Genomic DNA, 17955 nt, shown 5'->3' with positions numbered 1-17955 from the left:
TCCCCCAGGGATTTGGGAGTAGAGATGGCTTGAACCTCCGATTTTCGGTCCGCGAACCACGAACGCAAAGTTCCGCAAAAGTTTGTGAACCGGCGAACTTCGCGACCCGCAATAGACTTCAATGGACAGGCGAACTTTCAAAACTACAAACACTGTTTCTGGCCACAAAAGTGATGGAAAAGATGTTTCAAGGGGTCTAACACCTGGAGGGAGGCATGGCGAAGTGGGATACACTCTAAAAGTCCCTGTGAAAATTCTGGATTTAGAAATCCCATTGCATTACTAAATTGGAGGCCTAAAGTGCTTGAAAACATCTTGCGTGTGTATACATGGATCAGCAGGTAGTGTAAGTAGTGTACTGCTTCACACTGACTTATCAAACTCACTGTGTAACGCACTGCAAACAGATGGCCGTGCTGGTGCGCAGGTTGGCGAGAGTGCAGGTGATGGTGGCTTTTCAGCCCATATGGTCTGGCCGAGGTAGCTCAATGACAGAACAGTGACTGTCCAGATGATCGAATTTGGTCTGTCCACAATGAATCAACAACCTTATTTTCTTGAGTGTGCCCCCCAACACACTCATATAGGTCATTGCGATATGCAAGCCCCTTTACCGCGGCAAGGTAACAATCATGAAGGGGAATTGACACTTGTACATGCCTTTTGTTTTGTTGTTGCAGCCAGTAAAATTAGGCAGGCATGTACACTCACCAGAAAAATTATTATTCTTTTTGTTAGCGGCCTTAAAAATTCAGGAATCCACCTGGAGTCCTGGACCCTGTTGGTAGTGGCGGAGAAGGCAGTCAAGCGGCCTGCAGGCAGAGATGCTGTGTGAGGACTGACTTAGTCTTGGTGCAGGCAGCAGCGGCCGGCAGGCAGAGATGCTGTGTGTGGGGACTGACTTAGTCTTCGGGCAGGCAGGCAGAGATGCTGTGTTGGGACTGACTTAGTCTTCAGGCAGGCAGTCACACGGCCTGCAGGCAGAGATGCTGTGTTGAGAGCGGCTTAGTCATGGGGCAGGCAGTCACACGGCGTGCAGGCAGAGATGCTGTGTGTGGGGACTGACTTAGTCTTCGGGCAGGCAGTGGCCCTCCGGGATCCATGCCTCATTCATTTTGATAAAGGTGAGGTATTGAACACTTTTTTGACCTAGACGACTTCTCTTTTCACTGACAATGCCTCCAGCTGCGCTGAAGTTCCTTTCTAGGACGCTTGCAGCAGGGCAAGCCAGAAGTTGGATGGCAAATTGTGACAGCTCTGGCCACAGATCAAGCCTGTGCACCCAGTAGTCCAGGGGTCCGGAGTGGGAGCCTGAGAAACGGCTACCACCACACATCCAAGGAAGGACCAAATGTGCTGTATAAGTAATGTACCTGCTCTGTCCGTGCTTTGCAGATCAGGCATCTGTGGTCACACTTGCCTTTCAACATCACAGTACAGTTTGGGTATCACCTTTTTAGAAAAATAATTGCTGCCTGGTATCATCCACTGCGATATCCCAATCGCCATAAATTTTCGGAAGGCCTCAGAGTCCACCAGCTGGTATGGTAACAGCTGGCAAGCTAACAGTTCCGCCAAGCCAGCTGTCAGACACCGGGCAAGGGGGTGACTGGCAGACATTGGCTTATTCCACTCAAAGATTTCCTTAACGGACACCTGGCTGCTGTGGGCAGAGGAGCCGGAACCGCTGGTATAATACAGTGTGCAGTCACACAGATGCAGTGAAAGGTATGGGAATCAGGGTTCGATTCCGGTCCGTAGTGGGAGCCTGAGAAACGGCTACCACCACACATCCAAGGAAGGCAGCAGGCATGGCACGCAAGTCCCGACTCAGGGAGTTAGTGACAAAAAATAACAATACAGGAGGACTCTATTGAGGCCCTGCTGTATAATGATGAGACGAATACACTTGAAATCCTTTAACAAGAATCTGCAAGTCTGCCATTCAAGTGAAATGTGTGCACTGACTGCCAGGTATAATACAATGTGCAGTTACAGATGCAGTGACAGGTATGCACTGACTGGAGTAATACAGTGTGCAGTCACACAGATGCAGTGAAAGGTATGCACTGACTGCTGCTATAATACAATGTGCAGTCACACAGGTGCAGTGAAAAGGTATGCACTGACTGCTGGTGGTATGATACAATGTGACACAGGTGCACTGAAAAGATATGCAGTGACTGCTGGTGGTATGATACAATGTGCAGTCACACAGATGCAGTGAAAAGGTATGCACTGAATGTGCTGGACCTGGCACAGTATAGCAATTAGCAAGGGCCAGCTGCGACAGACAGGGCTGTATATGCAGTGTGAGTGGGCCACACACACAAAAAAAAACAAAAAAACACATCGCAAGAACATTAGCTCTCAAAAGAGCTGTTTTGGTGGTGCTTTTCAGCAACAAATATCAGAAAGGAGCAAGCTAACAAGAGCTTAACTAAGCTTTCCCCATCTCTCCAGCAATGTATCTCCCTTATATCTCACTACAGGCAGCAGACAGAGTGAGAACATGGCCGACACTGCTGCCTATTATAAGGGCGGGGTGGGGGCTCCAGGAGGGATTGCAGCCTGATTGCCATGTGTCTGCTGACTGTGATGTAAAGGGTCAAAGTTTAGCCCAATGATGTAGTATAGAGGGTAGGTCGAACGTGCTAAAGGTTTGCGGCTCGACGCGAATCCGCGTTGTTCACGCATATAAGCTTGCGTGCGAACCGTTTGGGCCATCTCTATTTGGGAGGTTTAAAGCAAAGCCCTGGATTTGGCTCGGGGATGCGGTTTACCTCTACTGAGAGTAATAAAGTGAACTACGAGGTAAAAATCGCAATTTTTGTTTGCTTCAGACTCTTTTTATGTGCAGTGACGTGTGCCTCATGTTACTATCTCTCCTCACATCACCTGGAGATCATATATTAGTAAGACAGGCATGTGGCTCATGTTACTATCTCTGCACTCATCTTACAAGGTAATATAATAAGCACTGTGATGTTTTAAGCCTCACGTGTTTACTGTTTCTCTTCTCACCTGGTTGTTGGATATAAACTGGATGTTCAGTTTATAGAGTTGTGAAGTTTTGTTGAACTTTTTTTTGAAGGTGCTTTACAAATGATCGTACTGAGTCAAGGTTATAACCACACGTGTGACTTTAGGCTCTGTGTTAATCTCGGAGTTTGTCAGATCCTTATTACTATTACTAAGACTTCTACAATGCTTTACTCCTGGGCATCTTCTTGTTAAGTTTTACACACCTGTGTCTTGTCTACCTCACATAGAACCACAAACACTGGTCCACATGACAGCCCGGGGGCCCCAGGTCTCTCTCACTCGCTGGGGCCCCCAAACCACCATGCGACACCTAGAGGGAAGTGTGGGCAAGCCCTGGACCTCTCACCTCCAGGGAACTCACCCCACCACCTCTAAACTGAATGCCAACTGCAACAAACACAATTGCTAACTTCCAGCTAGAGCAATATCCTGCCTCTATCTGGCCAGCAGACGCCAGTCAGCCAATCAGGTGTACTGTCATACACCCTTTGCCTGCTGTACCAGATCTAGCAGGAATTACATAAATTAGCATTCAGGTGGGAGGCTTCGGTTGGACGCAATCGTGAATTGCATCGTTTACAGGGACGCCCCGTGTAGGCACATCTCCCACACGGTCCCCTCCCTAACCACTCACCTGTCAACCGCATCCTAGAAGCTGCAAAAAATAAATGTAAAATTACAAACACTGGTCCACATGACAGCCCGGGGGCCTCACATAGAAGAAAGACAACTAAGGCCCGGATTACATTAGCTTTTTTTTTTTTATTGGAACCGGACCATTATACTGTACAAACGGAACGGACACAAACGGATCTAATGTTAATCTACGAGGAGAGATGGCCCGAACCTCAGATTTTAGGTTTGCGAACCGCGAACTTCCGCAAAAGTTTGTGAACCGGCGAACTGCAATAGACTTCAATGGGCAGGCGAACTTGAAAAACTATAAACACTGTTTCTGGCCACAAAAGTGATGGAAAACATGTTTCAAGGGGTCTAACACCTGGAGAGGGGCAAGGCGGAGTGGGATACACGTCAAAATTCCCGGGGAAAATTAGGGATTTGGCGCAGAGCAGGGTTATAATCCCTTAGGCCCCATTCACACTAGAGCGTTTTGCCGGCGATTTTGGCAAAATGCTCAAGCGCTATCGCTTTTTAAAACGCTAGTGCTATAAAACCCTATGGGCCTGTTCTTACTTGGGCGATTTGCGTTATGCGCCAGTGATTAACGCAAACCGCCAAACGCGTAGCATGTACCATTTTCAGGCGATTTCCCGGCGATCGTGCTATAGAAGCGCTAAACGCATTCGCTAAAAAAATTGGCGCAGTGTCTAGTGATTTTTCCGTGTGCTGCATTCCTAAATTGGAGGCATAAAGTGCTTGCAAACATCTTGCATGTGTATACATGGATCAGCAGGTAGTACAGGAGGAGGAAGATATGTCACGGTTCCGTGCAGAAGCTGAGGTGTTCTGTGTTAAACAGTCAACTACGTCCTGACAATCTTGGTGGTTGATGGTACGTGCCTTCTAAACACTCTACTTTGGTTGAGGGCTGCACGAAAACCAACGTTCCGGTTTCCAGATCGAAAAAATGCTGCAGGCCCTAATTTTCTGGACCGTTGCTCCCTGCGGACCTGAAATGGAAGGTTTTACAGGGCAATAGGAGCCAATAGAAAACGGAACTTAACAACACAGTGGCTATAGAAATGGACCTTTCTAGCTGCTTCCTGTGTACTCTCTATGGTACAGCGGTCATCTTGGCTTGTTTGGCACATTGGCCTAGCAGTGCTGCAGGAGTGGGATCCATCCCAGTTCATTGATTTCTGGAAAGAGATGGAAGACATCAGGCCATACAGCATCTAGGACCTGATTGTCCAAGTGCAGGGGCAACCTTTTAAGGAGTAGAGGTTGCACCCAGCATCTCCTGCGAAGAGCAGGCCTCCGTCTCACTTAGTAGGTAAACATTAAAAAACGGGGCTATTCCAAGCCAGAAGCTGTAGAAATACACTGGCTCCATTGTCCAAACAGCAAGCTCTCTCCTCAACAATGACCACAATGTATTTACAGAACATTCAGAGCTCTGGTGTATACTGTATATAGCTTATCTTAATGCTCATTTTAGAACTTCCCATTTAAAACGGAAACTGATACAAAATGTATGCAAGACGGATACAAACGAAACTGAAACAGACTGGAAGTGGATTTAAATCGGTCCGCAATGGATCTGTTCGAACGGACAACAGATCCATTGGAACTGACAGTTTCAGCACGAAACACTAATGTGAACCGGGCCTGACATTTATATTGCACTTTTCTCTTGGCAGACTCAAAGTACCAGAGCTGCAGCCACTAGATCACACTCTATAGGCAGTAGCAGTGTTAGGGAGTCTTGCCTAAGGACTACTTACTGAATAGGGGCTGGCTTACTGAACAGGCAGAGCCGAGATTCGAACCCTGGTCTCCTGTGTCACAGGCAGAGCCCTTAAGACAAGACAAATAACATTTATATCACGCTTTTCTCCTGGCGGACTCAAAGCACCAGAGCTGCAGCCACTAGGACGCGCTCTATAGGCAGTAGCAGTGTTAGGGAGACTTGCCCAAGGTATAGGTGCTGGCTTACTGAACAGGCAGAGCCGAGATTTGAACCCTGGTCTCCTGTGTCAGAGCCCCACTTAAAGGGGAACTTCAGCCTAAACAAACATACTGTCATTAAGTTACATTAGTTATGTTAATTAGAATAGATAGGTAATATAATCTCTTGCCCACCCTGTTTTAAAAGAACAGGCAAATGTTTGTGATTCATGGGGGCTGCCATCTTTGTCATGGGGGCAGCCATCTTTTTGGTTGAAAGGAGGTGACAAGGAGCAGGAGACACAGTTCCAACTGTCCTGTGTCCTGATTACCCCTCCCAGCTGCACACGCTAGGCTTCAAATGTCAAATTCAAAATGTAAAAAAAAAAAAAATTGCACCAAAACAGCAGAACGAGAACAACAAAATCAGAAATCCCATCATGCTTTGCACAGCATCAGGGGAAAAAAGCCCGGGCAGTTTTTTTCTGTGCAGCTAAAAATGAGGCTTGTATAAGAGAAACAAAGTTCTGATGCTGTGAAACTGTTAAAGAAACGCCAAGCCTTTTCAGTGCTGCTGAGTCGATTTTTAGTCCGGATGTTCACTTTAACCAGTAGGGATGGTCAATGAGACAAATATTTCCACGTTCATGCAGGATAATGTAATTGTTTATGCAAATATATGCAGTTTTGAAAATGGACCAATCAATTTAAACCCGAGTGGGTCTCAATTGGTCAATTTTCAAGCTGCATAAAAATGTACATAATCTTGCATGAACTTGGGAGATTTTTGCATCTCCTTGATCATCTCTATTACCCAGTACACTATTCAGCCATAGGTATGGCCACTTTGTTGTTTTTGCATTCATGGTTTCACCTGTAACCTAAAGTGGCAATCCAGACAATTTTGGGTAGCTTATTGGATTGTTGCTGGTGGCAATAAAACTGGGCTGGTCATACACACATTAATTTTGTAAAATGATTTCTGGCAGATTCAATCACTTAAATTGAATCCGCAAGTAATGCATCATCGCCTACGTATCTGATCAACAATTTGAATTTTCAGGGGAAACTTTGATCAGATATGTTGAAAAATCTCTGTGCAAGAGAGCAGGGACAGGAGCAGTGCGTGGGTCAATGGCCCTAAGCTTTTCACAACATTCCGACAGATTCCTGGAGTCTATCAAAGCCAAGCTTACCAGGTATGGTAGGAATTGAACAGTATTCCATTGAGTTCTAATCCAATATGGGTCAATAGTCTAAGCATTGTCTGGAGTGTGGCTAGCTTATAGTTACAAGATTTTGGCAGGTCTCCTCCTTCTTTGAAAAAGAAGGCAATGTCCAAAGCATACTTTGGCAAAATATACCTACTTTTGCACTACTAATAGTGTCGAGATGGGTTTTTATACATACAGTATGAGTTTGTAAGGCAATATGGTTTCCTTACAGGCTTTTACTTTAAATAGTACCTATACTTTTTTTTGAACCTTGCACCAATTTCACCCTTGTGTTAGGGCCTGTTTCCACTGGAGTCCTGCGTCTTTTTTCGAAGCTAAATTGCTAAGCCGTGTGATGCATGGCTGTAGGGATTCAGACAAATGTTGCGGGATTCCCAAATAGGCAGGGTTTCCCTGTCCGACTCTCCTGTGGGGAAATGCTTGAGGTTTGGCAAAAATTCAGCCCTAGTTGAAAAGGGCACGTAACGTACAGTGCTAGAGTCCTGGGTTCAGTTCCCTGTCTGGGTACTGGGTACTGTTGATATGGAGTTCATCTGTTCTCACTAGACTATGGCTTCAACTCATTAAGACGCAAAAAAAAGTCACATTTTGGTAATTTACTAAAAAACCGCATTACAATTCACAAAAATGTTACTTCATGCGGTATTGTATGGAATCATGCGGTATTTCAATCAGTGTTTGGATTACTGCAGTGCATGGAAAATTGATGAAAGGTGATACAGGCAGCATTTTAATTTTTCTCTATTTCCCTCAATACTTTTGTTTTCCCCTTTTCCCTGCCGTTTCCTCCCCTCTACAACCTTACTGAATGGCTCTTTGTTAATTACCAACAACTCCAAGCCTACTTGTTTTTAGCGCACGCTCTAGACCAGAGGTCCCCAAACTTTTTCGGTCAAGAGCCGGGTCAACATACTTTAGACTGCCGTGGGGCCGGAACATACATAAAATGATGTTGAAGAACATTACATTAAATCTAGGTATTGATTCTTCTCCCAATCATGCCTGGAGAACTATTAACTGCCATTCAGTCATGCGGCGCCCGAAGAACGTCTATGTGCACCAGACAGTGAAGCATACCCAGGTGACATACTGCTGTCCAGTTGGACAGCAGTATCATCTGATGCAGAATTAGATGCCAGCAAATGATTGCTTGCTGGCTTCTGCAGTATGTGGATGGGTAGTACCAGCAATGCTATTCTATATGCGGGCCGCAGATATTTACAGGTACACTGGGCCACATCTATAAGTTATACATTTTGTAGTTTGAGGACCACTGCTCTAGACTTTGGCATTTACCTCACAAGACAGTAATGTACTTTACTAGTCTGTAATTTTAGTTTTACATGCATTAACAGCCTTAGAGAATTGACATTTTTCACAAAATGTTCTGTAAATTCAGCGGTTTTCTGCTTTGTTAAAAGGAAACCATAAAAGAGGAACTGTCGCGAGAAATCTGACATTACCAACAGATTTTGGGCTAGTCCATACCTCCATAGGGGATTCTCAGCAGGGCCTTTATTCTTTATAAATACATACCCTGAAATATCTTTATACAAAGATGCTGAACAGCCTTCCTGCACACTATTTTGGCAGTTGGATGGAGCAACTGCCATTCACTAACTGCTTTAAAAAAAAAAAAAAAACACTGAGAACCCTCTTATGGAAAGATGGGCTAGTCCAAAATCTGTCAGTAATATCAGATTTCTACTACCTACGGTAAGTGACAGCAACATAGGAGAGAAGTAATTTATGGCTCATTTTACTCAGTAAGAAATGTACTTATTTGCATTTGTTTTAATTTTTAAGATTTTCCAGACAGTTCTTCTTTAAGTCAGAGGGGAAGAGAAGAAAAAAAAAAAAGGCAGTTTTACTTACCTGGGGCTACTACCAGGCCCCTGCAGTCGCTCTGTGCCCACGCTGGTCCTCAATCCTCTGGTCTCCCACCGCGGCTGTTTCACTTTAGGCGACTGAACTAGTCAGGCACTCATTTGCGCTCTCAGCAGGGGACCAGAGGATCGTTGAGGACCAACGCGGACAGGTGACTGCAGGGGCTGGTAAAGCCCCAGGTAAGTGCAGAGTAGATAAGTATCTACGGGGGAGGCAAGTATAACATATTTTACAGTTCCGGTTTGCTTTTAAGTGGTCTTAGATGCCCATAAGCTTCACCACAAGCAACTGAACTGCATGCTCAGTGAGCAGTTACCAGGTAGCAGCAAGCAGTTACGGCTTCAGTCTTTTCACTGCCTATTACGTGCTCATGGAAAAATGCCCATGTGCCCGTGCTGTAGCAGGACACCGATCCTGCAGTCCTTACCTCTAGGCACAGAGCAGCTTCATACATCAGCACTAACAAAACTCATACAGGCGCAATGCGCACTCATCCATGGAGGGAAGCATGGATGTTAACAGGGTCACAGCCAGCAGAACACAGGAACCCTCTGGCCAATCCTTCACTCTACTATATTGTTTATTCCACTCAGAGATTGGCTGTAATGGGAACCTGTATCAAACTTTCCCCTGTAGCTGCAGGAAATCCAGCACTGCTGCCCCCCCCCCCATGTCCCAGAATCCTCCCTGGACAAGCACTGACAAGGCTTGCTATATTTACGGGAGCGCTGTTGCGGCTCTCTGCACGGAGATAAGCGAAAATAGTCGATCTGTCTGGTCCACGCTACTGCGCAGGCAACTTGTGCAGTAGAGCGGGTCGACAGCATTTGGCTATTTTCATCTAGCTCCGTGCAGAGAGCCAATACTGTGCCGCTGCTGGAGCCGGGAAGGTAAATAAATATTTACATGCGCACTGTTCGGGGAAACTATCTGCCATGGGACCGAGGAGGACGGGGGGGGCTGAAGACTCCATGAGATGCAGCCATTTCCCCTACCCCAGGCGAGTACCACCCGGGGGGGGGGGGGGGGGGGGGGGAGTTCTCATTACAGGTTCTCTTTAACCTCAAGGGCCTATATGTAATTCACTTCTCGTTTAAAAAAAAAGTTTGATAAACTGACAATATCACCTAGGAATAAACTTGAGATAAATGGAATTGCATATGGGCTCAGGTGCTCATGGACTAGAGATCTGCCCTGGAAAAAGCCACCTACCCCATTAGCTGTTGCTAAATGGCAGACCTATCACTAAAACATCTCATAGCATGTGCTATGCAGGTAAAGTACCCCTTGTCACATTATCTGTATCAATTCAGAAGTTTTTTTTAAAGATAATAATGGATTGATGAGTACCAAATGTCAACTAAAGCACCTTTTGGGGTACCATGTCTCGAGAACCTATGTCCTCCAACAAATGCAGTTTGCACAAAAAGACAGAACAAAAATGTAATTATAATCTAAATAAATCAATACAAGAAGCCCCAGTGTGACATTTAAATATGCTGATTCCAGGGCTTCAAGTCAGCATGCACCAGCAAAGTGACAGCTGAGGATGGCAGATAAACAATTTGTATCAACATGAAACAGATCCTGCTAAAGGATGAGGCAGAAGCTGATGCAGTGCCTTCATGCATTTTGAAATACCTTGCAACCATCATTTGGTTGCAATGAATTTAATGCAGAGCATTTGTAACGTAGGCATGCATCATCAGAATAGCAATATTGCTGAAAGGCAGTACATTTGGCTTTGCATTCACAGCTAGGTCTTAAAGAGAAACTCCAACCTAGAATTGAACTTTATCCCAATCAGTAGCTGATACCCTTTTACATGAAAAATATGCTTTTCACAAACAGACCATCAGGGGGAGCCGTATGACCGATTGTGCTGAAACCCCTCCCACAAGAAGCTCTGAGGACCGCAGTACTCTGGGCAAACTGCCACAATGTAACAATGTTCACAGACAGGAAATAGCTGTTTACAGCTGTCTCTAACAGCCAAAACAACTAGGAGCAGCTACATAACCTGCCCACAGTAACAATGTCACCATGTAATACATGTCAGAATGTAAATTGGGGAGAGGAAAGATTTTACAATGAGCAAACACTGACTAAGTCATTTATACATAATTATGGTAAAAAAAAAAGCACTTTTTTTCACTATGTTATTTTCACTGGAGTTCCTCTTTAAAGCCAAGCTGTCCTGGATTTAGACATTTGTGCAACCTTTCCGCAATCACTATACTACTGATATGACCCAGACAAGGGGTAATGTTCTGTGTTCGCAGATGCATCCACAGCCAATGTTTCTCAACATTGCTTCTTTCAGTGTTGGCATTGCTAGACATGTCAGAATGGTGGAAGCAGTGTCAGTCTTCAGGGTTGGTAAAGATTTGCAATTAAACAGAGTTCTGACTTTGACAAGGATTTCTAGGAACAAAAATGGATGGGCAGACTCGCAAAGTATTTGAGGAGTACCCTTCTTGCCCAGTTGAAGCAGACTATTCTTGTACCTTTGGTTTTAGAGGCATAAAGTGAGTTATAGCCTTAGTAGTAGATTGCTCTAATTCACCATGACTAAACTGCATAGTCTGGTTAACAGTATTGGAGCACCATGTCCACTGCCTGCTGCTCACCATTTTTCAGGTCCTGTGGTGTATAGAGAATTCTGTCAGCCCAGCACTCTGGTTGGTGAACGGTCACATTGGAGGAGTGGGTGGGGCCAATCAGCAGATGATCTGTGGGAAGAATTGAGGGAATGGCAGGCCTGCCATTTAGTATGCAACTCCCCCACTCCAACATTAAGAGCCCTAGTCTGGTACATCTGATACTGTAGTTTACAGCAGCTATGTATTCTATTAGTTAACAGTCTCAAACACATTTTAACTGAAAAGACTTTATTAAAAAAACAAAAACATTAAACAGTTAAAATTGAGATCCTGTCACTCCATTATACAAGGTTATTGCAAACAAGGTGTCAGCTCTGCATCAGACTACATAGGTTAAAGTGTCCCAACAGAAATCCCCCTTGTCAGAAGTTTAGATTCTGAAGCATGTACCCCGAGAGCACACAGTCACAACCAACTACAGGTGTTAGACAAGAGACCCTAATGTTTTACAACTAAAACCGCCCACACTTTAAGGTCAGGCACACGCCTCATGCTTGTGTCTCCTCCAAGCTGCATTGCACATTCAGGAGGGCAGCGTTCTCTTGGTACGTCAAGTATAGACTCCTGGTCAAAGCTGCTAAAAGTGACGATCGCAACATCTTCGTTCCACTTCAGAGTCCAACAGCAGCAAGCTTTACACTGCTCCGATACTGCCAAGTGACCTCCGGCTTCATTGATGCTCAAAGCAATGCCTTGCAGCATTCATGCTCTTCAGCAGACGTGTCTTCTAGAAACCATGTGATCTCAGTAGGTGTTAGTCCAGGCCTGATAACTTTGGCACCACCCACCTAGTAACATTTGCATCACTGAGTGGTTTTGCAATGGCAGCTCCTGCATAAAAACCCTGTTTGCGGCTGCCCCTTCGTACAGTTTTGGTGCTGACCAGGTTTGTGAGCATGATATTCAGCTCAGCAGTCACAATCCTACACGATGTTAGTTTGTCTCTGTTACTCACACATTCCTGTCCACTTTGTTTGTCAGATGCAGTCTTTCTAGTCTTACTGTATGCAGTCATGATCTTGGATACCCCAAACACTGTTGCTTACCTTGGTTACAGAAGCACCCACCATACGAACCCCAATGATTTAGCTGTGTTGAAATTCTGTCAGCTCTGAATTTACTGCAACAACAGCACAGAACACTGCCTATAAAGAAAAAGTTGTGCTTGCAACATGTAGACAAACACCAAAAGACAGCCCCACCTACAAACTCAAATATGTAAAATAGTTATTTTGCCTGCTGTTTCCCTATCTTTATCCACCTGCCGTATGTGAAACAAAATAGGACTATCCCACAAGGGTTGTGCAAGGCTACCAGAGTTTATTACAGTTCTTAGCATAGGGGTAAAATATCACAAGCATGATAAACTTGTGACAAGGGATAACTGTTGATATTGCTACACATTGCAGGAAGAGAGTCCTTGGATAACTTAGATCTAAGGTCTTCACATTAAAAACCATGGACTTTCAGCTGGTCATCTTTGGCAAGTCCAACCTGGCAAAAAAAAAAAAAAAAAAAAAATTTAACAGTAAATTTATGAAGAAGTTAGTTAAAACCCACCCCTCCTGAGTAACATTTATCAGAGTCAGTGACATCTTTACTGCTAACCAGGTGCATCACTGAAGGGTTATTAAATAAGCATAAGCTGGTCTCCCAAGTCCTCCAGAGTATAATATGACAACATAGCCTAGGTGCAAACATGGAGGGCAGGGTTATATACATACAAAAAGTTTGAAGTTGAAACCAGGATCTATACAAAAATTGGAATCCTGAATTTCATATGTGGATATTCAGTGACTGAGAACTTAAGAGGAGTAGGAAACCACATGCAGCTTAAAGGGAAACAGATTTGACCAAATGATCTGCTAATTACTCACTTTGACAACCTGCCAGGGACAAAAAGCAACCAGCTTGTGCAATTCAAAACATGGACACCCAAAAATGCAAAAGACCAGCTGACTATCTTCCCATCATCTCCCCTAGAAGGTAATTAGCCAAGACTCACCTCCACGAGGAACTGACATGCATTCTTGCGCTGATCTCCCTGAAGCTGGATCACCTCTCCGTATTCTGGATGTTCAACAACAGTACCATTGCAAGCAAATTTCTAAGATGAAAATATGTATAAAAAAACCATTAGTGATGCCAACTTATCAAACCTGAAGGCATGATCAATGCACAGATGAAACACCTACCTTCTTAAAGGCTTTAACCAACTTCTTCTTGTCGTAGTCATCCGCAATTCCCTGTACTGTTGTAAGGGTTTTTCTGCCGTTCCTCTGTTGGATCCTTATATGGATGGAATCCTCTGTCCCAGCTGGGAGCCAGTCATCACCCTTACTTGCATCAGCAAAGGGGTCTGCAAAGAACATGGGCAGAGATTAATATTAATGTCTGGTAAACCCGAGAGACTGGCAGGATACCCTGCACAGGACGATCTGCCATTCTCATGTAAACAATTACTTTCTTGCACATCCACATCACATATAAGCCATTACTGTAGACCCCCATTAGGTGTAATAGTATATTAATGACTTTATATAGCACTGACACCTTCCTGGAGGACACCACAACTTCTTTTTGTCTTATCTGAAATGGGAAGTTTGCAATTTTAGATAAGTTTGTAACGGGGAGAAGAACCTTCCCACAATCCTGTTAGCACTGCACAGTTCAGCAAAGGCACACCACAGTGCATAAACCCTTTTTTTTTTTAAATTCTGGGAATACACGGCTCGATTCTGAGCTGATAAGATGGCACGATCGATAATGCAGACATGTCCGGTCTACCGCTTGATTGTTTTGCCGCTCGATTTCTCATAAAAATAAATAAATAGATAATGAGGAAGATAAGAGAACCGAGCTGTGTATTCCCAGCATAAAACAAGTGTTTACATGATCTATGTGCCTGAAATGCAGCATTTTATTTGTGTTTGGAAGAGTTATGCCTCGTCTACACGAGACGATCGGGTGGCTCGATTAGCCGCCGGATCGCCTCTTCCGCATCCCCGCCGGGTCGGATTTGATCCCCCGCTCATCTTGCGCTCGATTCTCTGCCAATGTCCCCTCGTGGGGAGCAAGCAGGGAATCGGCGGTGGCGAAATCCAATCTGACAAATCTTATCGAGCAGCATCAGCGGCTCTTATTGATAAGTCACATCGCCTCGTGTAGATAAGGCTTTAGAGTTGCAAATCCTGCCAGAGGGGAAAAGTCATGACAAATTTAGCATACCCAAACACCAGGTTCTTCATATATTAGTATACTGGGAAGTACTTGATCAGTTATGCATCTAGAAATACTGCTTTAACACATTTATATGGCACGGTGACGGACCCCTTCGTAAAGGAATCCCACACACTCTAAAGATATTGCCCTGGCTGGGATTTGAGACAGAGACTCAATGCTGAGTGCTATCGACTATGCCACTGTACTGCATAATACACACAAAAAAAAAAACCAATACCAAAATTAATCCATTACAGCTGAGTTGGCTGATCTCTAAAGGGACCAGTTTGGATGTACAGGAATCCACATCCAATCTATACTCAGTAAGTGATGTTTAGCCAAATCTATATATTTTTTTTAGCTTGACTCAAGGGACCAGGCACCTTCATATGACTGTATAATAAAAAAAGGGAGGTTTATAACAGCATTCCATACAGACACAGGCACCTGAGGCGCAATCAGCACCCACAACAGCCCATTCCAATGCACACAAGAATTCCTTTATAGTAAACTCTGTGCCAATCTACTTTAGGGGGATCAAGCAGGAACCCTCATAAGGAAATTTTAGTTCAACTACTAGGCTGTAATGGATGACGGCTAAGCTCAATGCATCAAATCCAATAACATTGCATCATGCTGTAGAGGGCGCTGTGATTGGAGTATTCTATGAGGTTTCCTACTAGGTCCCCACAGGGCTCTTTCACATCAGACAACACATGCAGGAGTAGTTTTCCTGCACGTTGTTGAATAGCCTGCGGCGTGTCGTCAGGATGCTGCAGTACGAAGCAATCAGCGGCAATAGCAATTAATTCACTTGACTGGAAAGGCGGGCTCCTAAAGATAAAAAGCTCCCGGGGCATTGAGTGAAAGGTAAAATGAAAGTCTATGGACTTTTATTTTACCTTTGTTAACTGCGTTAAAAACACAGCAAATGGGCTCCGGTGTGAAAGAGCCCTAAAGTAGATTAGCACAGAGTTTACTATAAGGGATTCTAATGTACATTACACAGGGACATGGTGGTGAGCAAGTTCACTAACTGATTCTGCTGTATCCACTTTTATATATAGGTGCTGAGTGATTGATTTATAAAGCACCAACATATTCCATGGCACTGTACAAAATAAACAAACATTGGGTACAACATAATACAGACAGACAATGGTGTACACCAGTGGTCCTCAAACTAAGGCCCACGGGCCGAATATGGCCCCATGAGGCTTTTTTACTGGCCCCCTACACAAAATGTATTATAGATGTGGTCAGCTACATCTTTAAATATTGGTGGTCAGCATATAGAATGAAGCCAGAAAGCAGTAATTCGCTGGTTCCCAATCAAATTTCACATCAGGTGACACGGCTGTCCAATTGGACTGCAGGTTGTCACCTGGGTATGCTTCACTGTCTGGTGCACAAAGACTTTTACATTTTATGTATACTCCGGCCACCCAGCAGTCTTAAGTATGTTAACCCGGCCCTCAACCCAAAATGTTTGGGAACCCCTGGTGTACACCAATATACATAACTAGTGACCTTAGCCTGTTTAAAACTAGGTCTGTCCCTGCACACCCATCACAAACACCCACCTGCCCCCGAAACCCTCCTGCCTGTGTGAGCTACAGTTGATTATATAGTATTAGTGACAATACAGAATTGGTAATGACAGTGATAAAACATGATAAAATGTATAGTGATTTCCAAGACAAAGGGGAGAGTGCCCTGCCCTTGCAAGCTTAAAATGTAAAGCCCAATCTACACAATACGATTATGATTCTATTTACGATCCGATGAAATCCGACATGTCCGATCGGGATTCAATTTGCTATTGCAAAACAATGGCAAATCGAAGTGAACCTAATCGAATCCCAATCAGACATGTCAGATTTAATCGGATCGTAAACAGAATCATAATCGAATCCCACGAAGAATCGTATCGTGGCCTTCAACAATCCACATCAAATTCAGCCTTAGCAGCCACATCAGCAATTCTCAAAGGATAGGAATGGAAGAGGAGGGAGGAGAGAAGGGGAAAAAAACATCCCAACCAGTACAAGAGGAATGAGGCGGGGCCTATCCAGGCGAGGCGCCGTAACTACGCCCCCACTGACGTCACCAGAGAACCAGGGAAGGAAGCTGCGCCATTGCTAAACAAGACAAAGGGAGGCGACCGCCGCCATTTTGAGCAGCGCTAGCCCTCCAGTCCAATAATAAATAGTAATAAATAGACGGGCCCGCTGAGCCCTCTGCATGGATTCAGCGGCTACAAGTGACTGTAAAGCGGCGCTCCAGCCGTGGCGCCCCCCGCCCTCCCCGAGGCGCCTCACACAGCGCGAGACGCGCCATTCCCCCCCCATCTAATACCACACGTCACCAGCCGCTCGCGGTACAGCTCGGTGGAGGGGGCGTGGCTGCGCAGAGGGACACTCACCGAAGGGGCTGAGGTTCTGGATAGCGGACATACGATAAAATGGGGGTTTCCTTGTCGGGAACGGCGTTACAGCGAGATGAGACCGTCTGGAGAGCAGAGCTGCTGGCACACGTAACCGAAGAGATGGCCGCGCCTCGCCTTATATAGGTCGCCAGCAGTTGCAGCTACGTCAGCGCACGTGACCTTACACTCCCCCGCCCTCCTGGTGGAGTGAACGCTGCATGGACGCCATCTTAGGTGTGGGCGGCTGTTGTTTTTAGGAACCGAGGAGTGTGTGTGTGTCTGAGCACGTCCTGTATCTAAATCCAACAAGCTTTATTGGCAGGACATTTAGCATTGCCAAAGCAAAACAAAGCATTATTATCATGGGGAGGGGGTTGTGGGAATAAGGGAAGGAAGGGCTTGGGGTATATAGGCCATTGGATGTGAAGGACAGTATGGGGGGCTGGGATTGGGATATACAGTCCATAGAGGGGTATTGGGGGTATACATTCCATGTGGCATCACGTTCCTATCTGTGCCAGGCCATGACATATAGGGCAGCAATTTGCATCTTATTCTGTATCATGTTCGTTATCTGCACAATGGTTTCTAACCACTCTGAGCCACACTGTGTTGTGGTCTTAAGCTGGCTATACATCTATCGATTTGGCTGATCGATCATTCAATTAGATTATTACCAAATCTGTGCCACATTAAGCAACCCTCATTGACGAAATTGGTTGAAAGTATCTATCACAAATACTGGTAAATCCTCGATGATGTCGATCGGGTGCGCAGAGGCAACCGCGTGTGATATTGCAACAACCGACGGAACCCCCGGCTGCTGTTCCCCCAAATGTTACATGTCCCCTGGTGCCCGTAGATGAAAATACTTTACTTGTTCGTTGCCCTTGAGTGTTCACACTGT

The 17955-nt window shown here is 45.0% G+C and overlaps 1 protein-coding gene across 1 annotated transcript; it reads right to left on the bottom strand.

Annotated features, from left to right (window-relative positions):
• Positions 1-11609: 11609 nt before the first annotated feature.
• Positions 11610-17185, bottom strand: LOC137542345 (eukaryotic translation initiation factor 1). Its single transcript, XM_068264179.1, has 4 exons — positions 17046-17185; positions 13594-13757; positions 13404-13505; positions 11610-12892 (listed from the first exon to the last, which is right to left on the bottom strand). Exons 1-4 carry the CDS (start codon positions 17074-17076, stop codon positions 12848-12850), a joined length of 342 nt encoding a protein of 113 aa, XP_068120280.1. The 5' UTR covers positions 17077-17185; the 3' UTR covers positions 11610-12847.
• Between the last annotated feature and the right edge of the window lie 770 nt (positions 17186-17955).

Source organism: Hyperolius riggenbachi, chromosome 12 (assembly GCF_040937935.1).
Source record: "Hyperolius riggenbachi isolate aHypRig1 chromosome 12, aHypRig1.pri, whole genome shotgun sequence".
NCBI lineage: Eukaryota > Metazoa > Chordata > Amphibia > Anura > Hyperoliidae > Hyperolius > Hyperolius riggenbachi.
The sequence above is the reverse complement of the archived record's forward strand: the minus strand, read 5'-3'. Positions and strand labels throughout refer to the sequence as shown.

Bases quoted from the DNA above. Each gene is read 5' to 3' on its own strand.
- LOC137542345 (XM_068264179.1), bottom strand. From the start codon at position 17,076: ATGTCCGCTATCCAGAACCTCAGCCCCTTCG. The intron at 13,758-17,045 runs GTGAGTGTCCCT...TGTTCTTTGCAG, and splicing joins CCAGAACCTCAGCCCCTTCG to ACCCCTTTGCTGATGCAAGT. The intron at 13,506-13,593 runs GTAGGTGTTTCA...TTTTCATCTTAG, and splicing joins TGGTTAAAGCCTTTAAGAAG to AAATTTGCTTGCAATGGTAC.